At 45.0% G+C, this 27,517-nt stretch overlaps 3 protein-coding genes across 5 annotated transcripts in view; 1 reads left to right on the forward strand and 2 right to left on the reverse strand.

Annotated features, from left to right (window-relative positions):
* The window catches only part of LOC128306729 (uncharacterized), a 383,189-nt gene that overhangs the window by 10,302 nt on the left and 345,370 nt on the right, over positions 1-27,517 (forward strand). For all 3 annotated transcript variants that reach the window (XR_008287594.1, XR_008287595.1, XM_053044326.1), the window contains exons 2-3: positions 4,952-5,299; positions 20,085-20,417. Coding sequence is in view for 1 of the 3 variants with exons in the window: in XM_053044326.1 (XP_052900286.1) it covers positions 4,952-5,299; positions 20,085-20,417 (681 nt within the window). In the remaining 2 variants the exon portion in view is untranslated. The remainder of the gene's footprint in view (positions 1-4,951; positions 5,300-20,084; positions 20,418-27,517) is intronic.
* On the reverse strand, positions 20,970-22,499 carry LOC128306736 (cytochrome P450 4d2-like). Its single transcript, XM_053044333.1, has one exon. It carries the CDS (start codon positions 22,497-22,499, stop codon positions 20,970-20,972), a length of 1,530 nt encoding a protein of 509 aa, XP_052900293.1.
* Positions 23,031-24,554, reverse strand: LOC128306737 (cytochrome P450 4d2-like). The gene has a single exon (XM_053044334.1). It carries the CDS (start codon positions 24,552-24,554, stop codon positions 23,031-23,033), a length of 1,524 nt encoding a protein of 507 aa, XP_052900294.1.

The raw sequence follows: 27,517 nt of genomic DNA on the forward strand, positions 1-27,517 counted from the left end.
AAATTGTGTTAAATTTCTAAAATTCCCTCTACTCGTGGTCCAATACCATGCTGTTTTAGCCGTCTTACTACGGCGTTTTATCGCGGTGTGCGCGGTGAAGCAAATAACCAATTTATTGTTTTTACCTTCTACGTATAGACGAAGCACCACCACATGCAAATACACCAGCGGTACGGAGCCGTAATGGTTTCCGTTATCATAATGGCGGGCCGGATATTGATGATCGATTAACTCTGCTCGCACAATAAGCGATCGAGCCGAGCCGCTTGGGTCGTTTAGTTGCACACTGCACCTCTTCTCCCTTCGTTACTCATAGTTCATCACGCGCCATCAAAATCCGGTCGACGGTTTCTGTCTGCTTTTCACCGATTATTGCATCTTTCGGTTCGGCTCAAAACTGACGGGCAGCCATAGTTGGTGGGTGTGTGTGTTTTTTTTTTTATGTCCGTACCGAGTTTTACCTACCTTCTTTTCACACTCTCCCGAACCGAAGGGGTTTTTGGGGTGGTTCCCATTCACCCTTTTATAGGGCTGTGTCGTTGTGTGCCAGCGAGTACTCCAGACGAGAATCGCCGAGTTGCTTTTTTTTGTGGTGCGTCTGTCGTGAGAAAATAAGAAAAGTGGGCTTTGAACAGATCGAACAGTCTTATTGCCGCAACCAATTCAGTCCGCGTGTGTCTGTGTGTTTGTTACTGTGAGCTTTTCCCAAACCTTCACCATTACACCGTTTCCACCGAAAAGATGCACGAAATCGGAACGGATCGATGCTGCGCTGTTCGCCCCCCCTTTTCAAATCTTAACCTCACTTCTTCCCGCTTTGTGCTGGGAACCATTATTTGCTAGCCAACGTTTGGGGGCGCAAATGATGGAGAAAGTTCTGCCTTCTCCCGAGCTCCGTCGATGCTCAATACCGCTTCATCCCGATGACGGTGATTTTGACAGACAAACCAAGAAGAAAAAAGAAAAATACCAACACTTACAATTCATCGGATTAAAAAACAAATACAACAAATACCTCTACTAACAACTGTTACAGTTCGTCAATTTATTGCTGGAATATGTTTGGTGAAATCCCAAGTTCGAATAAATTTGGCAACACTGGTCGTGTCGATCGGATTGCCCTTTATTCCCGAAACCGGGAAAGGAGTTTATGAACCTTCGCTTGTATTTGGTTTGTCTACTGCATTTTCTAGCATCCGTACCGAAACCTCCGGATACAATTGATTTCGGCAAGAGTGGTTACCGTTCCTCCATTGGCAGCTGTGTTACCTCCAGCGAATGATGCTGACGGTAAAGAGACGGTGGTGGTTGACCTACGTCTAGGTGATTATATATATATAAATGGAAGATATACACCAGTAGTTTTCCGCAGACGACGTTATTTCGATGGACGTTATTTTTAGCATCATTTGCCCATAAATGCCTTCCCAAGCGGTGATACGTGTTGTACCGTTGATACGATCGTCCATGATCGATGGGTTTTGGGAGTGAATGTTTATAATGGCAGGTTTTGTGGTTATGATTTGGGTCATGCACATTGTACTTTGTGACATTTTGGAAGGTGTTGGAATGAATTACCTTCATTTGTATCTTCGACTCTTCGAGAGTTGCACAGCAGTACGTCAATTATCGAATTTCCGCAAGAAATTAAGACCTACAGGGGTTTTGTAATGTCAACTATACGCATAATGTGTAATATTTTGAAGTTGGAGAAGGAATTTGAACGAGAATAACACACATAAGAAGATTCCAAGTTGAGCACGATTAACTCCTCAGAGAGTCATTACGGTCCTTCGGCATTACGCCCCTCCGCAGGTCATAATTTTTCCAACTACCGTTCATCTTAACGCCATGATCTGCTACTGCTCAGAAGATTTATGCTTTTGAGAGCCGTTTCCTGATATGACTGACTCCTGAATAAAGATTCATATGAATGACTCTTCTCTGAAGATTAATTAAGCACAGCACTACAATCTACCGTAACTTCATAAACTTTGATGTTGAAAAAAGTAACTTCTGCAAACGTCTAGTGCGTAGTGAGTTATTCAACTTAATAGATATTCTGATATTTAAAGTGAGTTGAGTTGAATAGCTTGTTGCTTGATGTGATGATCTTATGGCTATGGTGCTATAACTTGGGAATGGTAGACAACTGTAGAAGGCTCTATTTATGGACAACACCTGTACCAAAACAATACAGTGAAGTCTCTCACAGGTAGTATCTCTCGAAGAGAGTAAGTCTCTCTAAGATGAACATTTTTGACAGTTCCTTCATTTGCAATACATTTTATGAGACATCTCCCATGTCCAGAGACAAAGTCTCGCTTAGATGGCAGTCTCCATTAGATGGCAAGCTGCAAGTCTCTCCAAAATAACGGTCCCTTCAGCTTGCAGGATAGAAAGACTTGTCTGTATTGAATTTCCTCAAAGTTCACAATTCCCAGTGGTAACTTCAAGAAAGTAGCTCTGGTCGTGTTAGCCTGCCTAATGCATCATATTTGAGCAGGAAGCAGCTGAATACCTAGAATAGAATGATTGCATATTTTGCTACAAAATACATCTCGCGTCCATACGGTGTTGTGTTATTGCACCCATCCATCCGTCCAGGCAAATGCACTTTTACACGCACGATAGACATTAAACCGTGCGCACCGCCGACAGTACCGACAATACTGAATTTACGGTATGATGCGCCACTGTATCATACGCGGTTTATACGTATATTTAGAAATAAAACACTGCCTTGCTTTATTTCCTTTGCCCAACCTGTCAATACGAATGTGGCGAAAATTCCACCATTCCATTCGTCAGTGGAAATATTTGTGCTTGGCTGTTGTTGTTTTGCTGTGTTCACTTTCACTCTCACACCCGTTTCCCTTTCCCTGCTGAGGGACGGGAGTGGTGGCGGGAGAAGAAGGGGAAGGGGAGTGAAAAGGGGAAAGGGAGAGGGCACGCGCCAAATCTTCGCTGCATTTCGCGCTACCGATTTCAATTCCAACCGGAATGCCGCCCGGCCTCAAACGGTTTTGGATCTGAAATTGAATAAAGATAAATTTAGCATCATTTGCCCAGGGGCCCCGACCGATGCTCTTGCGCGTCTTCGTGGTAGCGCGTACTGTGCCCGCGCTAACCGTTGTGGCAAACCGAGCAACCAATGCGGGGACGGGGGGGTTGGCTTTTCTTCGGGGCATTTTCTTACGGGCAGCGGCAACCGGATTCCGCCTCGTGCGATAATGTTCTCACACACCGGTTGCGACGCCACATTCCGGAACGGTTTCGGTCGCGAAAATCAAAATATCATAAATGTAAAATTTAGCAAATTGTGTACGAAATGCTGTTTTCTGTGTTTTTTTTTTTTGGTTTTGATTTAAACATGGCCTGGAGTAAGCGCGACAGGGAGAGATTTTGAGCAAAGATTGAGCGTGTGGGAGCAAAGCGTCGGGGAAGATGAGATTTTATGAGCTCATAATTTGACGCCATCCACCAGTGGTCGGACGGTTTAGTGGATTTTCTTCTCCATTTTGTATATACTGAAAGCAAAAATTGAAAAAAAGCATATAACTTTTCACCGGTAGCATTAATATGGGAAGATGAAGAAAGGAGCTCGGCATGAGGAAAAACGCAAAAAAATGTCTATTTTCGGGATTATTAAATGTTATTTTTAATATTTTAAAATCTGTTCAATAAAAAAAAAACTAATAATACTGTGAACAATATCGGATGATAACTCTTAAGCATTATTTTTTTAATTAGATGTAAATCTGATAGAACAAATTAGTGTTGTGCCAAGTGAATCTTTTAAAGAGTCCTTTATATCAGTCTTTAGCGAGGAGTTATTCAAATCAGGAAACGAGTTTGTAATGATTCCTAAATTCTACGAGCAGTGGTTGTATAAAATATGACAATATTATAAACAATAGTCAGATGTCCTAATATGGCTTGTTTTTATCATGCTGGAATTTTTAATGGTGGACAAAGATTCGAGTTTTTCAACAAAAATTAAGTAACCTTTTCTCCTCAATACTGCTGGAATGCACCAGCACATTAAGAAAAGATATCGAAATAGGAAAAATTTCGACCACTGTGCGTAAAGTGTAAACACACCTAATGTGTCACTAGTGACATCTGTCCAGTAGATCAAAAGTGTAAATATTAATTCTGACTAATGTGTATTATTTGTCAAAATACAGATTGACAGATTGACATGATTGATCATTTTCCCACATAGTCGGATATTCATCGTTTAGTACCACCTACAACACAACAACCCAACTAGTAAAACTAGTAGTGTCTAGCAAGTATCTGTAGTGTCATATTTGACAGTTCAGCTCCCTTGATTTTAATTATACGATACGGTAGGTTGAAAGGTTTTGTAAAACATTTTTACTTCTTTTAATCAATGATTTAAACGTCGTTTTTTGTAACTGATCTATCGAAGCAATTACCACATTTACTTCAGTATTATATTAAAAATTCCAGTAGTAGGTACTTGTTGTTGTTTACAACTGTCAAACTGTTACCATTGTGATGTTTATTTGAAGTTAGTAGCAGGACTTTTTTATTGTTGTTGGCACCACAATCCCGGAGGTCTTGAACGGACCCCGGATGGGATTGGAACCGGTCCGGTAGTGGTAAAGACTGGCGCCGCTAACCCAATACTACCGGGCAATCGTAAAACGTACCACATCCATAATAATGCATATCGTTTGCTTGTGTCTGAGTCATCAGCTTGGTTTACGGGGTGTTCTGCAAACCCGTCTGCTTCTTTATCTGATTTATGGGTTAATTCCAGTTGTGCAAAAGTTAATTCTACAACCCCGCCCCGTGCACCAACAAACATGCAAAATAGCCCATAAAGACCAAAGCTATAAACTCTATTCCAGTTTCTTTCCCCCATTTTAACGATCGTGTTTATATGATGTGCCATTTACCTTCCGTTTGCATTTCGCAGAGTATCGTTCGGCTCGTCCAAGGGTTCGATGGTGGAAACGCTCGTGTTCGAGACGCCGACACCCCTGCCGGAGCATGCCGAGCGGGAGTTCTTTCAATCGCCAGCCGTGCTGGCCGGTGCAGGACACACGACCGTGTATAGCGGTGGCAGCGGTCCGCCCGGCAATCTAGTGCACCATCACTATCCGGCGACGGGGCTGGCCGGGATGCACCATCCGCATCACCATGCACCGCATCATCACCACCATCATCAGTACCATCCGCAGTATTCCGGGGGCTACCATCCGCTGGACGGTGGTACGGGCACGGGAGGACCGCACGACGACAGCGGCATCGAGCTGCAGGAAGAGTAAGTACAACAGTGGTTGCAGAGGTGCGCGCTGCATAATATCCAAAACGCACACGGATGTGGTGCCAATGTGGGGCGTACAGGGTTCTTCCTATGCGTATCATGTTAAACTATCAACTGATCAACTCTTGGAGCTCTTAAAGGTCTTTCCCACCCGGTGAATAATGAAAAGGGAAGCGACGACACATAATACGCGCACGGCCCGAGGTACGAAAACCGTTGCTCCAGTGTCTGGCGTGCTGACGAACCGGACGAATGTCAGCATAATCAACCTTTCGTTGAATGGCAACACAATTGCACGACATAACGCTGACATAACTCTAGCCTATTGGACCGGAACCATGCAATTATGTTGAATCTTTTGCAAAACGGGACAAACCGGCCGATCGGACGACAGGCGGGAGATGCGAGACGATACCATGCGAGACCGTAACTAACTCGCAACAGAAAAAAAAGGTTCATATAGGGGCGTACGGGATGGTGGGGTGTGCGGATCAGGTGGAGATGATCTCCACAATGCGTGTGGGCCCCTGGTACGGTGCGCCATCTTGCGGCGAATTTTAACCAATTACGAGAAGCGTTGAGATAGGCAGCGGATGGGTTTGTACGGGTGGAGCGCTAGAATCTACAATGAAGATATGAGAACGCTCCGTCCTAATATACATTGTTTGGGGTGAGCTCTGATGTGGATTGGAACGAATTCTGGTTTTTGTATGCTTGATCGATGCTCGCTTTTAAGCGTTAAACAATCCGTGCGAGTAATTCTATCTGACGTACAGACGGCAAAAAGAAATATGTTTGCTGACATTCTGTTATTTCCTTACGGCATCCTCAACACTCTAACGTGTCCAACGTCCAAAATAATTGAGCACCGGTAGGGGATCATCATACCGGACAGCTTCGGAGAACTGTCACACGAAATTGATCCACATACTTTCCAGCTCATCAATCATGCGTGCTCGTGCCGTCTGTTCCTGTCTTTTTTTTAGCGTTCCATAGGGACCGATAAACTTTAACGTTTGAACTCCCCTTGGGGTAGGGTACGAAGAATTAAATCATTATTTCATCATTTAGCGTCCAGCATGATGTTGCCTTGATTACGGCACTGTTCTCGGAGTTTAAGTATGCTATAAAGAAGGCTTTGGGGATTTGTATCGATTTGCTAATCACAGTGACAACTCTGACCCAACGACAAGGACATGTACATGTATGTACGAGGTCCTTCAGAAGCATCTTTGATTGTCGGTAGTTCAAAGTGACTTCACGCGCTTCAATTTTAATAAACTTCTGTTGGTTAATGTCTACACGTTGATGATCCCATCCAGCAACACTTTCTGCTCGACTGCTCTGCTGAGTAAGTTTTGTTTGAGAAATGCTAGAAATATCTGTAACCTTGAACGCATTCTGGCATTCGTGAAATCGTTTAACATTCTCCTGCTGAACGGCTCTCGTACGTTCGAGGTTTGCTTATGAAAAGCACAGAATAAATAAAATTCCCGTAATTGACAACAGATGTCTAACCTTGCCCGTGGTGACCTATTACACGAGGAGGGATGCTTTTTCACATTGCATCCATTACTGCACACATCCGCTGTATTAGATTACGGTACGTCCCTCCCAGGTCCGTTCATGGTCAACAGAAGCTAGAGTGTAGTGCTACCACCGACGCACCTACGGCGTTTCGGAGCAGCTATGGAAGCGCCTGCAAATGCGAATCCCGGTACCCGTGCGCGGTTCCATGCGAGAGTGGGTGCAGACTCTCTCTCTCCCATCCCTGTGGTCGTAAATATTCCAATCCCTTTCGCTCACAACTATTGCCGGATTGGAGCAAGCGCATTGAGTCTGTTGCATCCACTTCCAGTGAGTGCCATCGGTGTGTGGAGATGGTTCGAAGGTGTTGGTGAGCGTTTGTTTTAAAATTTGATCACTTCTTTTTCGATTGGGGAGCTATGCAAATGGTTAGTTAGCTTAATACAAACGAATATTAGCACAGTAGGTAAAGCAAACAAAGGCACTAGAATGTTTTTCCTCAAAATTTCTAAAGATATGCACTCTTTATCCAAGTGTTCCATATAGAACCGATAAAAGATTATTTGCATAGATCCGAATTTTGCGCAAGCTGTATAGAGAATACTAAATTTTCCACATTGTTTTCAAAGTATTTAAATTTTTACACATTTAGTGAGCTCTCAAAACCTCGGAGCTTGTGGGGTCATGTATAAAATTGTGGGCATTTAAGTAAAATTTAAAATTAGCCAGGTAGACAATTCCATTAGAAATGTTGTATATTTTCGTTTTATTTATTCTTAGCTTTATTTCTTTCTGTCCTACTGTAAAATTTTTATAGTTAAAACAACAGAACGTGGTGCAAATATCAATTTCGCAGAAGTTGTTGGCTATATCAATCTTCTGTGGAGAAGAAATCAAAATGTTCGTTAATGTACGATATGAAACAGCTCAGTATGGGTTGATATTGAAGTGTTCCGGATACTTTTCGATTCACCATCATCTAAAATGACATAATCAATTAATCGAGCGACTGTTGCCTATGGAAACTGTTACTGCTATTGGGCGGTGTTGATAAACGTATACCATCTGGATCGAATCTGTTAACTTCCAGTGAGTTCCCGAGCGTGAGTGTCGCTGTGTGCTAGTTAGAGAGAGAAAGAGAGAGATATTTATATATATATATAGAGATAAAAAAAGAGAGAGATAGAGAGTGAGAAAGAACGGACTGGATGGAAGAGAACAGTAGCGGGCACTCACAGGGGAATGTTTATTGGGATTGTTGGGCTGTAGCTGACCGATAGAGTCACCATATCATGCTTGCTTTGTCGCTCTAACGCGTAAGACCCTGCTCATAAAATGAGTATTTCTTTTTTAATGCGTGCCGTGATGTGCGCTGGTGTATGTTATTAAGATGCTCACACACACTCAATCCTACCCGGTGTACAAACACACATACACCCGTGAATGCGCTGGTTGCTTCGTACCGCAGTGAGAGTGTGGAGGGCGCCTCACTGATTCCGTTGGATGGGTTCACTGTGTTGTGTGGCCGTGTCGAAAGGGTCGAAACCGAACGAAAACACAATCAAATCTAGCGGAATATCGTGACGACGTGCATCCTCTGCTCAGCGCTCCAGCTCGCGCTCGGTACAGTTAGCGGTGTGAACGCTTGTGTCCGCACGTTACGGTCGGTGTGCAACCTCTGTCTGGCGTGTGTGACGCAGCCCTGGCAACACCGGATATCAAACGCTTCCTGCGGTACTGTTAGGGGTATGTACGCGCGGGGTACGGCTTTACGCTTTTGGACAACGGGGTAGTTTCTGGCTCTTGGTTTGCGGCCCAAAAACCGACGCCCCGACAATTGCCGCGAACTCTGGTGGGGGTTTTCCTTTTTTGATACCAATGTGCAATGGGCTTTGGCCAAGTCCTCCTGTGCGGTGATGGATGGAAGTAACGGTTCACCCACCCAAAAGTACCCCAAAGAAGGGTGTAATAGTGCCTTCTGAAGCTGCGGCTTCAACCCCGTCTCCGGTTGTATTTTTCTCTTCATATTTGTAGGTTAAGTTGCCGTATGTCATCTCTTCGACTGACTTTTTGGCGTATCGGAAAGGAAATAGGTTTATACAAGCGGATTATCCCTTGCGTGTGTGTGTGTGTGTGTGTGTATGTGCATTATGTGTGGTTGTGTGTGTTGTGTGCTGTAAATTAGACGGTGTGTAAGAGAGAAAGACGAGAAAAAAGCGGTATCGTTCCGGGTGCAACGCGAACCACACTCATGGCAGTATAACCCTCACAGGGCCCTCCCGAAATAGGAATTCTAGCCTAGATTGGTGAATCGGTCCTCCCCCCGCCTCAAAAAAGCCAACTTACGGAGCCATCCGTGCGCCAGCATATCTAAAACACCCAGTCCGTTACGGTTGTGTTCATTGCCCTTTAGCGCCCTCCCTCATTGTTTCCGACGGTCAAACGCTGTGTGCTGCCGTATCTCATCGCCAGCCATCTCTTCAATCAGCCACACTTTTCTCCTCTACATCGTAGTCAAAAAAACAAAAATGGATGCCCTTTTAGTGTGCGTGCATTGTGAGGGCGAATGTGTGTGCTGTACAGTTGTGTAAAGGTGTTAAAACAAATAGCAAAATAAACAGTGTGAACAGCCTCGAACCTATCCGGATATTTAACCCACAACACTGACGCAGAAGTACAGGTGCATCTGACGAAGTGGCTGCGCAGTGAGTTCGATCTATTTAGAAACAAAATGAAATTGTTTATCTACCTTTAACCATATCCAAACAACGCCACAACTACTGTTCGGACAGTGCTGTGGAAGTCAACACAATCAACACACATAAAACGAGATGACACAATGAAAGGATATATCCCCCCCAGGGATTCACTAATTGGCGCCATAAATCTTGCTGCAGAAGAGTAACCTCACCATGCCCAGTTTCGTATATTCGGGGTATATAAATCTGAGTGCGTGTATGTGTACAAAGAAAGGATTTTTCTATCCTTGGAAAACTATCCCTAGACCGCTTGTCGTCTGCAAGTTTCATGTGGGAACTTTGCGTCCTGAGCACTAGCGCTTGTTGCAGTTTGTTTGAGTGCTGCTTTTTGGTGCTGCCTCCAGAGCTCTCCGCTCAACGGTGCACTTTATGGTGGACATTTGTTTTGGAGTGGTTTGTTCTTGCAAAGCAATACGAAATAAATTGGGATTAACGCTATTGTACCATTGCAGGTTCATGTTGCTGGGTAGATAATGGATGATAAACCACCCCGTGCGAGAAGTGAACTGCCTTTATCGGACTGGGATCAGTCACTCAGTGTTGGCCTCTCACCGAGATACGCCTATAATACGCCTGTGCTTATGCACTGCCCCGATGTTATCGTCTGCCTCTGGCCGTACGGTGAACGGAGCAAACGAATATGAACGCCAGCGAGGCCCCGTGTGCCTATTTCTTGGTTCCCTTCTTTTTAGGAATCTTCTCTGTCCAGCGGACCGTACCGCAACGTCTGCTATGTCGTTTTTTTTTTTCTCATCAAAACCGCAGCGTAACAACACTGCGTTCCACTTGGACGCTTGCAAAATAAAGCTGCAGGAACACGCGTACCAGCGCGAAACCAGCGCCTAAACGCTTGCTTACACAGGGCTTGTGAACCGCAGCAGGGCTCGTTAGCAACAGAAGTCCCAAAGGTCCCGACAGCTCGACGCCGTTTCCACAACCGAGCGCGCGTCAAGGTCAAACAACGCAAAACCAATTGGCGTGAACAGAAGTTGGAAGCCCCTCGTTGTGGCTACTCTGACACAAACACTTCCACAGAGTTTACCCCCAGCCACATCATCCCTGGGATGGCTTTGAACGCACACACCACAAAGTAACGCAAGAACATTTTCCCCTTCACCGGTTCTCATCGGATCGGGTTGAAGGGATCAACAACAAAAAAAGCAAGCATGGGAATAAGGTGCAATGCTTTGCAGCGTTTGGTCCCTAAACTCGCTTCTCATTTGGTATATTTTGCAAAATTACTACAGGTTGGGGCGCGAGATGGGTGGGTTGAAGTTGACGATTGTGCTTTTCCGCGCTCCGTGCGTCTTTTTAAGGACGATTTGCACGAATGACAATCCGTTTTCCTTTTTGTCCTTCATTATAATCCGCAAGCGTCTGGCGCTACCACTCTTGTGTCGTTCATTTTAACCCTCCGAATGTCCTATGAGTTATAAAGCAAGCGGAAACATCAATTTTGTACTCTTGAGTTGGTTTTTTAGCTTTGTTTTGCTTCATTATCGTTCACCCGATATGGAATGAACCATCGCGTGTTCACTTCTCGCCTGCAGGGTATTCATGCGACTGACAAGCACTGATTTCATTTTGTCCTTTGTTCGAACCAGTTTTGCTAATCTTATCATCCGCACAATGCACCAAAGCAAAATGTGGCATTGATTTTTTGAGGGTTCGGTATGGGAAAATCTTCAATATCAAACATTTGCGCTTATAGAGATAATGAGGGTAGCTAAGGGAATGAGTGCTGAGGTTGTAGTCTCTACACCGAGAATCCTCCGGATAGATACGGTTTGCATTTGTTTACACCGAATGCAAAAGTCTCCCGAGATGGAATTCTCCAAGCTGTATTTTTCGTTGAAATCGGTACATTTATTTATTATAAAAAATATTTTAATTGCATTTTTCTGTCATTTTTGAAATAAACGCATCAATATCAATTTTGAATGGGTTTCATAAAGGGGAAATAAGTATTCGATCCCTTAATACGACATATAAACGATGTTTTAAAGGAAACTCGAGATACGCGGATTTCTCTAGAACGAATTATTCGCAGGTAATCTAAGAAAACTTTTAGCTCTTAACCTGTATCTGTCAAATAATCCAGGTACCAGGACATAGCATTTTGGCATAAGGTATCATTTTTGTTCAAAAGAAACAAAAATCAAAACATTGTTAAAAACTTAAGTATAAATGGGAATGTATGTATGGGAAGCTGACAGCGGATAAACCTGGAAACGTCAAAATTTTTAACTGTCAAATTAAGGTACTGTCAAATAGCTGAATAAGCTGTAGCTATTCGAGCGTTATTGCGAATTCATATAATTTGAAACATTTCAAGCTGTGCAACAAGTTACTGGTAGTAATACAATAATGCAAGTCTTATCTTAGTTTGGCACTGTTGCCAGACGTTGATAATGACATTTGAGGTGTCATTTCGCGCTGAGTAATACATGTTGATTCAGCAGATTAAGTTAGATTTCACTCGTTTAGGCCGTTGGAAAAATAATATTCTCAAGATGGATTTCAATATTACTGTTCACTCTCTTGATCAGGGCTAATGCTAATGAACACCATGGTGTGATTATGAGCGAGCAGCGCCGCGACCACACGGAGAAACGGTTTTGAGATTAAACTATTTTTAAAACCATTCCATCGAAACGTCCCTCTTCATGGGCACCCGGTGCGGCACAGGACGGTTAAGCGGGATGCGCACACGGTTAGCAGGGTGGTATTAACAGAATGCACAAACTCTCTCCGCGCCATATTCGTCCCGTTCTCGTACTCAAACCCTTTCTTGCCCCTTTTGCCCTCAGACGTTAGCGACGGAGTAACGGCACGTGCGTCTAATGAAAATCTTCCTACCCTCTACCGTTTTTCCTACCTCGTACAATCACATCGTTTCGTGAGTTCCTGTTCCAAGACGACGCATACAAACAGCACACACGCCACATACCGCCGGCCCGTTTGGAATCGTAGAAATGGCGCATTTTAATCCATCCAACTGCGCAATACTAGAACTGGATTGAGCGAACCCTGCAATATGCCGGTTGTGCAGACTTCGGGAAAATCGCTTTGTTTGTTTGTTTAGTAAATGCGGACAGGGCGCTGAGGGGAAATCGCTTGAAAATGTGTTCGATTTTCCTCCCGGTAACCAGCCGGATTAGCAAACGCGTTGCGGCACGCTTGAAGTTTGGCTGTAACTGCGCAGTTCAAACCGAAGGCCGGTGATGTTATCTGGCGTGTGTCCCGCTGGAAGGATAGATGAAAGGGAAAGCGGACGAGTGGTTTTGAGAGGTGATGTGAAGTTATCGGTAGGCAGAAAAAGGGGTAGGCGGTGTTACTTATTGCAGCATCCTCGATCGATCCAGCCGCAGTTCTGGGAGATTTGCGAAAGAGTTGCAAGACGTTACGTTTGTGCTGTGCTTTAGCTTTCTTACCTCATCTCGGCGTGTTTTCACAACTTTCTGTCGAAATATTTTGTCTAAAAAATGTCCAAAAAGTCGTCTTTTATAATTATATTTGAATGATCTCTATAAAAACGATTAAGCAGCGTTTAATAAGCGCTTAAGGAAAGATATGCATTGCGAAACTCCATAAAAGGTAGTTTATTACCACTTTAAAAGAAAGAAAACTAGCTCTTATGCTGCATGAGCTGCTGCATGATGTGATTAAAATATGTGATGAGCATAGCAACTCCGTTGATGATGACTGCTTTTACATCCCTCTTACCCCACCGTCTCGCCCTTAACAGTCTTATTTCGTGCACGATCGTTTCGCTACTTACGCCATCTGGTGGTCAAACACATTAGAACCACCGGATAATGTCATCTACATTCTACGAAGTAATCAAACTCTCCTCTGCTGGAGCTGGACACGTGATGCAGTGTGTCACATCCACTAATTACAAGCATCTTGTTGCTAATTAAACGCACACACATACTTGCGTGTCCAAGGAAATGATGACGTTAGGAAGTTGGGTGCGCTGTCCTGTTCTGATAATGGAATTAAACATTTGCGTTCCATCGGCACGAATACGCGCTGTTCCTACCCCTTGTACTCATATTCCTCCCCTCTCAATTTTAATCTGAAATATGCAAAAATAGTCTCCCGGAGGAAAAGATGTGGAGCACCGTTCCGGCAATGTTATGATGGCCTGGTCGCGCGGTTTTCTTCTAGATGGCGTTGTTTTTCTAATGGGGAATTCATCCCCCTCCGGTACTGGTCATTCGTTTTTGCAAAATAAACGGTATCGGAGGAAATGAAAGCAAAAGAAAAAAAACTACACACAGCCATAAACGAGAAGCCAAAAATGACGTCGATGCTTATAAATAGATGCTCGCCCAGTACCATAAGAGTCAGCACCCAGACCACTCCAAATGCATATCATCGGACGCGAAACTCTACGCTGGTTTCTGGCCCCTCAGAACGCTGTTTTCGGACATATTTCCAAATTACCGCTTCACGTAAACGTTGCGTAGAAGTTTCCTATTGGAAGACGCATTCAAGGCATGCTGTCTTAATTGTTGGAAGTTTGATATGAAACAATAAGTTCATTAAAAATACATTCCGGTTGATGCAATCCCATGAAAAAAGGCCTGCAATAGCTGCAATTGTGGTCGTAGTATTCGATCCGGTTAAGTAAACCTATCTGTTCTGTTAGGCAGAGATCGGACATAAAATCTTAATTTTTCCCAGTTAAGATTAACTCATTAAAATACTCTCGCTGCCGACTCCCTTCCAACGTCAAACACCATCATGCGTGCGGTTTGATCGTGAAACATCCTCAAAACAAATTTGTGCGTTTTATTCGGTTTTGATTAGCTCGTTATCGGACCGATTCGAATGTTAATCGGGGGGACGGCGGCCCACGTTAGTGTGCGGCCTGTGAGTGTCTGATGGGTGCTATGCTGCTCTACACCACTACCATCGGGTGTTCGAGCGCACATTTGTTTCGCCGATGCCCCCCGGTTGTCGTGTGAAGCAATATTGGAAGTTTTTCGGGGTGTAGAAAGATCGTAAACTTCCACACTCATATATGGCCGCCAGTTTGCCCTTCCCCGCCCTATTTCGGTTGCTATGGCTGGCTGGTTGGTGTGTTGTTGTCATTACGTAATCGAGGGAGGGTTGATAGGGAATTACGGCATGTAGCCAAGCGGCCAGCTGGAAGCGTGAGTACATGCGGCATCAATATTGAAGTTTAAGGTGGGTGCTCATTCTTTTTTTGACGTCAGCTTCCGTTCTGGTTGCTTTGTTGCGGTTTGTTGCCTGTACATTACTTTTTTTATTCTCTTCTATGCTTCGTTATTGTTCCCTGTTTCCCCATCCTGACCAGATCTCTCACACACCAAGGAAAAGCATAATCAAAACTCTACCAGAAAGAGAAATAGAGAGATATATTGAGCGGGGATGGCAGTTGTGTGTTTGTGTATGGTTTTACTTTGGGGGGAACCTCATCGCTTCCGATGAGATCATGCTGGATGCGAACTTTGTAAAGTTGAAAACAACTCCCTACCCTACGGGTCCAGTGTTCGTGCCGAACATTGTGCAGTGTCCACTCGCCACTCGCCTGAACCCGCACGGAATCCGGTCAATTTGTGAAATAGTTGCGACTTCCAGCACACACCACACGGACGTCAAAATACAAACTTCCCGGTGCGGCTGTGCGAAACAAGTGCTTGTTTGTTTGTTTGTTTGCTTGTGCAAAGTTTTCCCAACTTCTGGGGCGAGTTCTCGTGCGTTAACGCTTGAAATTAAACAGGTATGGTTTTTCGGCATTTGATGATGTTTGTGACAGCAATCAACATACACCTGTTGTTATTAGTTGTTTGTGTGGCATTCGACGACGCGTCATTCAACTATTGCGTATAATTGTTTAGATGTTCCAAGATATTGAAGTTACAATTTAAGCGATCGCGGCTCTTTGTGTTTCGTGTGTCTTGAACTATTATAGACATTACATATAGCGTTTTCTTTCCCTATAGAATATGAAGTAAGCTCTCTGTGTGTTAGTTGTACTATTGCTCAGTTGCTCCTTATACTATTGACAGCTATCTAGTATGGATGTATATTGACGTAATTGCAACGATTAATCCTTATAACGTCACCTGCATCCTCTATATACGAGCACGTCCCTTTAACTTCAACAGTTATGCTAACCACACAACGGTGCAACAGTGTTTCACACTGCGCTCTAGGGGCGTGCAGTGACATTCAACTCCTCACAAGTTCCACGTTTATCGATTTCCTGGGTAGTGAGTTTACTACCCCCTTTTTATGCCCCTCCCATCAGTGTGGGTCACTGATTTAGCTGACGGTGATCAAACAAACGGCTCGTAGTAATAGTACGCAAGGGACCCCTTTCTTATCCATTTCCGTGTGTACGTCCAATTAGTCTGCCCCGTAAACACAAACAAATAAATTGTCCAAAATTATTGCTCACCCCTGGGCGCGCGCCTGGGTGCGCACGGATGATATCATGTGGTGTAGTATCCATTTCCTACGACAATGTTTGCAAGACGAGAGATGATCTAATTGGTATCGTAATGGTGTATTGGTTGGCATAAAAGTATCAACACTTTTCTTTTGCTTTTCACTCTTAAACAATTTAATTGATTTACGTACCCTGATTTGAGCGAATAAATGCATTCGGGCATTCGTTCAAGTGCAAATCGAATTAAACAAACGCAATGTACAATATTTGCGTGTGCGGCTCGGGCTGTTCGTGCGTGTCGCCATTTCAACTGGCACGGTCACCATTACTGTGTCAACCAAGCGGCCGCTCGTACGCTGCAGTACATTGTGTTAGTGGGTCACGCAGGGTTTGTCGCCAGTATGTCTACGTTTGACACTAGAGACACCGTAGAGGAGCAATGTGCAGGTGGGATGCACAAAGTGCGTGTTGATCGATATTTTGATTTTGTTTTTATTTCGCACTTAGTAAATGCCTAAAAGTTCCAAATTGTTTGCAATATTTCGAATTGGAAAATATATTTTCATTGGAATTTCAATATTTCGAGCTTATACGTTCTGTATTTTCACATGTATGCAATGCTCGCGTGTATATGAGTTTCGATCGATTTTGATTGTACAACTTTAGGAAAAGGTTGTGGAAACACTCAAAAAGTAATGTGATGAAAGCGTTCCAGTCAAAATGAGGTCTGGTAATTAATTCTAGTGTTAATAATAATTTTGGTTTTTAGTAATAGCCCAAAATGCGTCTTCTATCAGAAATATCAGCAATTTTCAATATACCAGTGATATCATTTCGTGATTTCTGAAGGATACGGTGACGACCTTCTACTCGCTCGCATTTGATCACTTGGCGACCCCCCCCCCCCCCCCCCCTCTCCCCAAGTGACTAACCTAATGTTTCCAGTGACTACTAAACATCCCGACAATAGTTCGTTTAAAAGAATTCTTCAAAGAATAAAACTGTTCGCAAAATTTCCACCCTTCGATAGTTCCAATTGTACAGCAATTTAACGCAGTTTAAGTGCGAATCACGATTGGCTGGCATCGTAAATCATTACAAACGTGCCAATCGTTCAGAATATTTTTAGCATCATTTGAAACAAACCATTGTCCATTGTGGATGTTCCCCAGTCCCGTGCAACAGAAGCACCACAGATTAATGAGATTTATGTGCCTTTACGAGTTTACTTTGAACCATGATTTCATTCAACCGTTCCGTGATGCGTGAACAATCTATTGCAGCATGCGAAATGGTGAAACACTTTTTCGCAAAGCACAAAACCCAAACAACTTGCTAGATAAATAAGCAATATTTCAAAGTAGCTCATTCGGTTTTTGGAGCAACAAACTCACGCACGCTTTGGCCCACACTCGGTACGGTTAGTGTTGCAATGCAAACTTTCACCTTCCGCGTGTTCGGGCGGGTTGCCGGAGAACGAGTGGATATGGAAGAACGAACATCGGCAAACAAGAAAGAGTCCTCCGTACGACACCCTTCCACATCTCCCACTGCTTCGTGCGGCTGGTGCGGTACGCGCTGGCAAAGGATGACGTAATTTGTCTGACCTTAGCCTCAGAAAGCGGGCCTGGTACCGGTGCTGGCGGTGCCGGCCACCAGGCACACATAAACCATCGATAAGTTTTTACTGCTTATGACGGGGCGAAACAGTTCGTTTCGAGTTGGTAGACGTGCATGTTTGGTGTGTGTGCAAGCACATTAAGATATCGATTTGGCCCGGTTGAAGATCTCGATTTAACGAAACCGTTTCCAGAAAACAGAGCGTAGTGTACCCCTATTGACTGATGATAATTTAAAAATAAAAAAAAATATTAGACACTAATCGTAAATTAAAAACAAAAAAGATAAATTGGGGGGGAGGAAGCAAGATGAAATATAAATAAGCTGTTGAATGCCGCGTATATGGATGCTTCGAAAACCATCTGGCGTTCAATTGAAGTATTGTTGATTTTTTCTTATATGTTACACGAATAAAGATCACCAAGCAGCTGTTGCTGTTTTGCATTTGTTTTTGAAAACCCCTGCAGCATTTCGGTGCACGATTGATTAGCTGTCATTGCGAGGTCATCCTACCATTTTGTCCATAATGCATTCTCTCTCTTTCTCTTACGCTTCGGAACTCTTCAGGGGTTGTTTTTGTTGCTTTCATTTGCAAAGTTTTTCTTCCTCTCTGAGCGATTTTTTTTAGTAAATCGATTGGTGTGTGTGTGTGTTTTGTTTTCTACGACAACTTTCTAGCTTTCTTGGGACAACTTTTCAATCGACAGCGAACCCCCAAAATAAGGGAAAGATCGGAAACGGCATGTGTGTCGAATCCCCTAACCAGTGCCGAGAACAGATTTCTGTTATAAAACTGGCCCCGCCTGTTGCCGGCATGGTTTGAAAGTGGTAAGGTGACGCAATCAAATTCCATGTCGTTGATCTCGTTTGGCGTGCCATCAGGATTCTTGCACGGATCAACCGGGTCAACCATGTAGTTGCGCATCGGATCGTCCACAAGCGCCGTGGTGTATGGGGAGCGCTTCAAAGTATATTGGTATCGATTTTATTGCTTTGACGGCAACAGCCCCGGGCATTCGCAATTATCCCACAAGAATTGTTGCGTTGTTTGACAACGGACGGGTTGTGCGTCCGCGGGGGTTGACTGTTGGCATTCCCATGCCTCTGATGTGACACTAGGGAGTAGTGGGGTTTATTTTTCTAGCGTTGTTGCCGCAGATAGTGCTCCCGATTGTCACACCGGTTAGCTCTGGATCGTTTGATGGCTTCTCTTTCACTCTCTTTCTCTCGGTACGTTTGTACGGGTGTGGTGAGGGAACATTAGCGATGACATCAAGCGCGGGCAACAGTTGACCAACCCGGGGTCAACCGGGTTAGTTTGGTGGATTCTGTTCCCATCACGACTCTCACGGCCCTATCGTCTGCCGTCTCGTCCTGCAGCGATGCAACGAGTCACACCAGAGGGGGACTCCACGGATGAAACCGGCAGCGATTGTATCATCTTCCAACATCAGCCATCAGACACGGTTTCGCCTTGAGGAGCGCTGTGTGGTGTATTACCATAAGCGGTACCGATTCTGTGCTGCTTTCATTATTTCCCTGCCGGTGGTGGAGATAGCGTGTTGCAGACTTTCAGCACTTCTGCGTTAAGCTCCCTTTCTCTCTCTGAAGTGATGTAACTTTAACTCGCTCTAGTGTATTTCGACAACTTTAAAACCGTCAGTGGAAAGGGCCAGACTGGCGTGTGTAGTGTGTATTTGTTTTGTTTACCGTGTTGCTCTTGCCAAATCTGTTAAAACGATCGTTCTGGAGATAAACCTGTTGTGCAACGTAACAAGATATTGCTTTGGGCAAGGTTTACTTCAAGCTCTAAAGTTGTGCTACGGCTTAGACGTGTTCAAAACCGTGTAGATTAGACGCTACACTAGCAGGGAGTGGTACGTTAAGTAGTTTGCAAAGCATTTGCATGCCTGGATGGAGCTGTCAATGTGAGTCAGGTGAGATAGCTTGGCGACACGATGTTCGAGTGGTGTCAAGGACATTATCAAACACAAATAAACCACCTTGACAGTGGGTACTGTCAAACGCGCAGAGACGTCGCCAACGCAAATAGCGACACTGTTCAGACATTAGACTCCAACAAATACTGGATTATTACTGTGACTGTTTTGAAGTGATGCAGTATTATCAAGTGGATTGGGAAAGAATTTGAAGAGGACTCGGAAATAATTATAGTAAAAGGCGTGCCTCTTTCTAGGTTGCTATATTAGACATGTGCGAGTAGGCAAGTAGCTGTAATACGTACTTCATATAGATCCCAATCGTAGAAGATGTTGGGGAATTGCTCACCGCTGTCAATGCAAAGTGAAAAGTCAAATCATGGGCACCCGCTGTTTGTAGACATTGTGTTGTACCCCGTAGAGCAAGAATTCACACCCTTTAGCTAAGCTATCTTTCCATTCTTTATTTCTTCCCTTCACCCACTCGCCGCGGCACATCGAAACCACAGAGTAGAGCGCTCGAAGGTGCGTGTATCGTTCTTCCAGAGCAGCAAACCGCAATCAATCAGTCCGCCGGAGTCGCTACACCTGTACGGTGGGCAAAGTTTGATTAATTTCGGTGGCGGCGGTACCGGTGGCAGTGGTGGCGGCGGTGGCCATGATAACAACAACTCACCGCTAGACACCTACATCACCTCGGCAGCACTCAACCAACAGTACGATTCGCTGACCAGCCATCAACAGCAGCACGCACACTTTCATCCGGACCACCGGGATCCCAACATGGCGGCTGTCTACGGAGGTACCAATGTGCCGCCGACGGTGTTTAATCGACAAATGAGGTAAGTGTTTGATGATAGACGCTTTTCTTTCCTATCTGTACCAGCGAGAAGATCCTGCCCTAGTCACGCTATCCTGGCTATTCGCTAGTAAAACAAAATCTCTCACCGCGATTCTAAAAGTCTTGCAGTTGTGGAAGAGTGTTCCGTAGAACGGCGACTGTCTAGAAGTGAAGGGAGAGAGAAAGAGAGAGATGGCGACGTATCACCTCATCTTCTTTATCTTGTGTATCATCAGACACGGTTGATAGTGCGGCGCATTCTAGCCACTCCATACCGTTTTTTGAAGTACCTATCAACGATACCTGTCATGTTTACACGGTGCAAAATGGGGGTTTGAGTGGCGTTGAAGCAAAAAAAAATCTATTACTGAGCTTCAATGTAAGCAATGTAGAGCATCTCGCAAATCTGCTTCCTTCCTTTACGTCAACTTCATTGAATATTCATTTGGTTTATAGCGAAAAGAACTAACCATCATGAATAGCGTAATCGGAGCAGCCAGGTTAACCACCTCTGCTGTATGAAGCTTTTATTTACTCAATACAACTGTGTATATCAGGGACGTGCAATGAGCTTTATAGGTATTGTTTTGTCGGGACGCAGTACCAGGTCCGTTTTGAGATGGATCTCGTGCATAGTGTCACCGGGCAGTATACGGTAGAAGGAAACCATACGTACGATGGATACTTTCATCTCCAACAGCGCGTAACGCTGGCCGATGCAATTCCGCGAACCGATGCTGAACGGGATGTAGTCGTACGGGCCACGGCGCTGAGTGCTTTCGTCCGAGAAGCGCTCCGGATCGAAACGTTCCGGGTCGGGGTATATGGCCGGGTTCCGGTGTATAACGTAGATGGGGATGGTAAAGTCAGTTCCGGCAGGAATCGTTACGCCATTCATTTCAATGTCTTCGACCAGACGACGTCCAATGAATGATACAGGTGGCAGTAGACGTAGCGACTCCTTCACCACCATGTCCAGATAGGGGAAGTTCTGGAGCGTGTTGTACGTGAGCGGAACAGTGCGGAAATCCGCCCCAAGTACATCTTGGATCTCTTGATAGAGCTTCTCCTGGATATCCGGATTCTTGGCAAGTTGATAGAAGGTGAATGCTATCCCGGAGGTAGTCGTGTCATGACCCTCGAACATGAAGGTATCTACCTCCTCTCGTATGTCCAGATCGCTTAGAGAATTACCATCAACTCTGACATTCAACAGCAGATCCAGCAACGTTTCCTTACGCTTAGTGTACAGACTTTCGTCCTCCTGATCTTGTTGAACCTCTGCAACACTGTTCCCATTTTTCATCAACTGTTGGCGACGCTTTTGAATCACAGAGTCGGTGAAGGCATGGAGTCGGCTAATCAACTTCCTCTGCTCCCAAGCTTTCGGCATCGTGTACCAGTAGGTTTTTGGGAAGGAGGACAGCACATGAAAAATTCTTAGCAGTATCAACTCACTCATACGCTTCACATCACGCACGTACTGGTTCTCCGGATGGCGTTGCGCATCTATCTCAACCCCCATAGACGTTACGCAGATGCTATCCAGCGCGTACAGCGAGATCGGTTCGTAGATGTCAAACTCACGTCCGGTGTTGGCGTGCTGGCGTAACTTGTCGATCAGTATCTCCGCCTCCTGGTTAAACACGCTCACGAAGCTTTCCAGTATCTTGAAGTGAAACGTGGGCGTGATAATTTTCCGCCGATGGAACCACTTCTCGCCGCTCGAGATGAGCAGGCCCTGCCCTAGCCATAGCTCGATGAAGTTGTACACGGAGGATTTTTCGGTCTTCTTCGCCATCACCACCTTTTCGACGTTGGTCGCACTGCTGACGATGATCATGTGGTCGTTCAGCAGGCCCCAGTTGAAGAGATCCTGCCCGTACTGCTCGTGCAGCTTTACCATCGTCTCGAAGATGCCGGGTATATCGTTTGCCGGATATTCCATCACATTACCCAGCAGCCAGTGCGGTTTGGCGTAGTTGAAGTGAGTCGCAATTCGATGCAGCTGGCGTCGTTTTCGGTAGGCTTGCGTCACACCGTACACAATCAGCATGACGAGCAGAAATACGGCAGCGGACATGTTGATAATTGGTGCTGTTTTACTCCCGGAGTGATACTACGACCGTTCAGCCGCAGTTCTATTTTACGTATGGTTGGAACTTTCGCAGCAAATCTTGAAGATGAGCATCATGGTAAGATTAAGCGAGGCTTTAAAAAGAATCTTCTTGGCTTATCGGTATTTCGCCCTCACTGTCCGGTACTTGATAGGCCTGCAGCGAATGTGAAGGTGCTGGAAGGAGAAGAGCAACATGAGTGGGCATGTAACTCTGGTACTTACCTCTCGTATCTTGGACAGCTACTTGAGTTCCCGCACTTGTTTAGGGGGCACGTTTTGAGACATTTTACAGCCTGATAAATGCAGCATGGCGATGCTACCACCTTTGGATTCGTTCGACACGCTGTGACTAATGGTAGTGTCGTACATGTGGAGTGTTTGTCATACACACTGTTTTACTGTGCTGATAACAGCTGAGCGATGAAAATGAACGTCGCAAAAACACGAAAAGGAAGACATTTCTGGTTCGGAACCGATCCGCTTTTTTATTGACATCTATGATCTTCGCTGGATTTTGATTGGAATACCCTTATCCGGCCGCAACACCAGATCCGTCTTAAGGCGCACCTGAGGCATACTTTCACCGGGCAGGATGCGATAGTGTGCCACCATCTTGATGATGGTGATTTTCATCTCCATCAGCGCGTAACGCTGACCGATGCAATTCCGCGAACCGATACTGAACGGGATGTAGTCGTACGGGCCACGGCGCTGAGTGCTTTCGTCCGAGAAGCGCTCCGGATCGAAACGTTCCGGGTCGGGGTAGATGGCCGGGTTCCGGTGTATAACGTAGATGGGGATGGTAAAGTCAGTTCCGGCAGGAATCGTTACGCCATTCATTTCAATGTCTTCGACCAGACGACGCCCAATGAATGATACAGGTGGCAGTAGACGTAGCGACTCCTTCACCACCATGTCCAGATAAGGGAAGTTCTGGAGCGTGTTGTACGTGAGCGGAACAGTGCGGAAATCCGCCCCAAGTACATCTTGGATCTCTTGATAGAGCTTCTCCTGGATGTCCGGATTCTTGGCAAGTTGATAGAAGGTGAATGCTATCCCGGAGGTAGTCGTGTCATGACCCTCGAACATGAAGGTATCTACCTCCTCCCGGATATCTGCATCAGACAGTGGCTGTCCTTCAACAGTGACGTTCAGCAACAGATCGAGGAAGGTCTTCCGCTGTTTATCGCCCACCATGTTATCTTCATCCGCTTCCAACACCTGCCCACCTTGTCCCGCAGTTAGCAACTGTTGGCGACGCTTTTGAATCACAGAGTCGGTGAAGGCATGGAGTCGTCTAATCAACTTCCTCTGCTCCCAAGCGTTGGGCATCGTGTACCAGTAGAGTTGCGGGAAGGAGGACAGTACGTGGAAGATGCGTAGCAATACCAACTCGCTCATCCGCTTCACGTCACGCACGTACTGGTTGTCCGGATTATGCTGCGCATTGATTTCGACACCCATCGACGTCTCGCAGATGCTATCGAGCGCGTACAGCGAGATCGGTTCGTAGATGTCAAACTCCCGTCCGGTGTTGGCGTGCGGGCTTAACTTCTTCACCAGCACCTCCACCTCCCGGTTGAACACGGTGGCAAAGTTTTCCAGTATCTTGAAGTGAAACGTGGGCGTGATAATTTTCCGCCGATGGAACCACTTTTCGCCGCTCGAGATGAGCAGACCCTTGCCCAGCCAGAGCTCGATAAAGTCGTATATCTGGGACTTTTGCGTTTTCTTCGCCATCACCACCTTTTCGACGTTGGTCGCACTGGTGACGATGACCATGTGGTCGTTCAGCAGGCCCCAGTTGAAGAGATCCTGCCCGTACTGCTCGTGCATCTTCACCATCGTCTCGAAGATGCCGGGTATGTCGTTCGGTGGGAACAAGGGCAAAATTCCGAGCAGCCAGTGCGGTTTGGGACTGTTGAAACGGGAAGCGATTTTCCACAGCCGCTGACGTTGCTGGTACATCCGCAACACACCCCAAAGGGCCACCGTCACGAGAAACACGAACAGCAGCATAATGAAGTGCACTATGCACACCGGGGGTTAAAGGTTGGCTGTTGGTTGATAGCTGCTGTAAAACGACACTTTCACAAACGTACGACACTTTGCGAATGGTTTGGCGTACACGCCCAGTCGATTATATATCTGGAAGTGTTTTTTTTTTCGGAAGAGAAGTCTATCTGATAATGGTCAAACGCGAGGGGTTATGGTCTTTATCGCAATCTTCGCAATGCACGTTATCGTCTTATCAAGAATAATCCCTTCCCTAGGCCCTAGGCTGGCTTCAGGGTTTTGCGGCAATGCCAGCGATGGATGAAGTTTTTTGACATTTCAGTTGTCATTTTGCGAGCATTTTTTTTTTGCCAAAGCAACACACAACCGGCATGGGTGCAACCAAAACAAGATGACGCTATGTGGTCTCCGATAAAGGCAACCTCCACAAAGCTCCTGCATGAATGCGCACGAGCAACCAAACTACCACATATATAAAATCGCGTATAGTCAGCATGACCCATCGAAATATGTTGTCCCAATTTATGTGTATGTGTGTGTGTGTGTGTGCAGGGGGATGAGGGTGGTTTTGAGGGGCGTGGACCCTCCTGTGGACTCCCGTGCATGATTTCTTGAAATGTAATGCGGGGTCTCGTAAAATCAACATTCCGCGGAAAGGATTTTTATGTGGTGCTTCTGGTGGCTGCATCGCCACCAGGATACGGACCCATATCCGTGCATCATTCATTCATGGTGGTGTGAACCTGCCCCCGCCCTAAAAAAAAGACCCCTAATGTGCATAATTCATGCGCTAACGGTGGGCCGGTGGTGTTGGTACGGTGGGTGCGGTTTGTTTGTGCCGAGTCATTGCCGATTATAGCCTGCCTTTTTGCTGAACTCATTCCCGTTCGGCTTATGACACCCACCGCGTGAAATTTGCATCATCCCCATCGTGTTACGAAACACGATGGAGACGCATGGTGGTGGGTGCTATTTGTTTGTTTTTATTGTCATTTATTTTCGGTTCTATGTTTACTGTACGGTTCGTTACACTAAGCAAGATGAGTCATGTTCGCGGTACCTGTGGCTTGTTCTTGTTGTGTTTTGGTTGGAGAAACACTGAAATATTGTACCATGGCTTGGCAGAATTGTTGAGAAAATTCGCACGAAACAATTAGTGGCCCACCGTGTTGGCTCCTGACTCTATCGAAAGAGCAACAGTGTTTTTCTCTTACTTCCTCTTTCATTCTCTCTCGCTCTTTGATGCACTCTCTCTCGCTCTTATAATTGAAAACTAGGTAAAGAAGTCTGTTTCCTGGCTGCATTACATGTAATTGATACCCATTTTCACTCTGTGAAGTTCTATTTCCACACCCCTAGCCGCCCTACCCCCCCCCATCACTTGACTCATGACTGACCCGACTGCCAGCAGCAGAATGTAGGGCACTTGTACACGCGATCACAAATTCTTTGCTGAACGAACGGTGGGGCCATTTTGTCGTGGAAGGGGAGGAGGGGTGGTCAAGCGAAGAGAAAGTGCTCGGTTTTTCTTTCTGGGGTGCAAATGGAAAAGGGATGCATTTCAAAGAAATATGTAGAAAACAAACGAATTTAGTACAGGGGGTGGTTCGGTTTCTTTAACGTCGTGACATTTCCTTTCCAGTGTGCATGTGTGTGTTTGTGTAGGGAAAGGATGAAAAATAGTTTATGAGTTCAGTGGTGTGAGTTCCAACCATCTTACTGGATTGTTTTTTTTAAAGATGTTTCAATAAATTAGCAACATTAAATGATATTTATTTACCAACAAGTGAACTGTCATTTTAACATTTGACAGTTCATATTTTAGTTGGGGAAAATGTTTGCATTAATATTCGACAACAACCTTACAAGGCTTTTATTTTAACTCCAGTGATGGTAAAGTTAGCACAAAACATGTGTTCTGGTGGGAAACTTCTGGCGGTAGTCTACTATGAGCTACAAATTTAATTCGCAATATAAATCACAAATGATTGATCTTCTTTTTGTAGTCTTTTTGTTGCATTTTCACCATCATCAGCTAGTTTCAAAATAGTAATTTCTCAAATAATAATATGTTCTTGGTCGCCTAATTATTTCCTGGTGGGTAATTTTTGAAAAATATATCGAGCAGGAAGTGATTTACTGGTGGGAAATTTCCGGCATTGTCTATTATCAGATTCAGACAATTTTAATCTCGAATTAGATCTAGTAGTTGGTTCGTCTTCATCATTTAGTTTCAAAGTAATTAAATTAATAATCTCTTGGTGGGACAATTTTGGTGTTGTGTATTAAGAGCATCGCAATAAATTCGCAATGTAAATATGATAGTAAACTGAAAGTACAAATAAACTTTTAGATTAAAAAAAAAATCATATCAATAACTAGTTTCAAAATAATCAAATCGAGTGAGTGACTTCATGGAAAGACTCACACTTGTACGACAGTAACTTCTACATGTGTCTGTGCCTCGATGAACCGTTTATCGCTGTTTATGCGATGTGATCTATTACTTTGACAAAGATGACAAAAGTTTTATGCGCGCGCAGTACGTTCACCATGGCTGTGTGTGAGTGGTTTGTTTGTTTTTTTTTTCCTGCTGCACTCGAATGAAATGAATTCGTTACTACGCCTAATAAATTCAGGCACATCAGTACTAGTAGCCTCACACAAACACACACGCGTTCCTCGGTGGTGTGGTGTGGTCTGTTCATTTCCCCGCGGACGGAAAAGCGAACTTGGGAGCAGTGTATTGATGAGGAAAATTCAAGAATTTCTGCTCTATCTCTCTCGCGTGCGGTCTCTTTAGCTTCCACACACTGGCACACTGGTCGTGTTCTTGTTGTGAGCACGAAGGGGAAATACGGATCGCGCCAGTTTTCGCACTACAGTCGCGTACCGTATGCAGACGCACGTACAACAGTAAAGTAGGGTAGTGGCACCCTAGTGCGCGCACACACTGCTAGCTAGTG

Source organism: Anopheles moucheti, chromosome X (genome assembly GCF_943734755.1).
Source record: "Anopheles moucheti chromosome X, idAnoMoucSN_F20_07, whole genome shotgun sequence".
NCBI classification, from domain to species: Eukaryota; Metazoa; Arthropoda; class Insecta; order Diptera; family Culicidae; genus Anopheles; species Anopheles moucheti.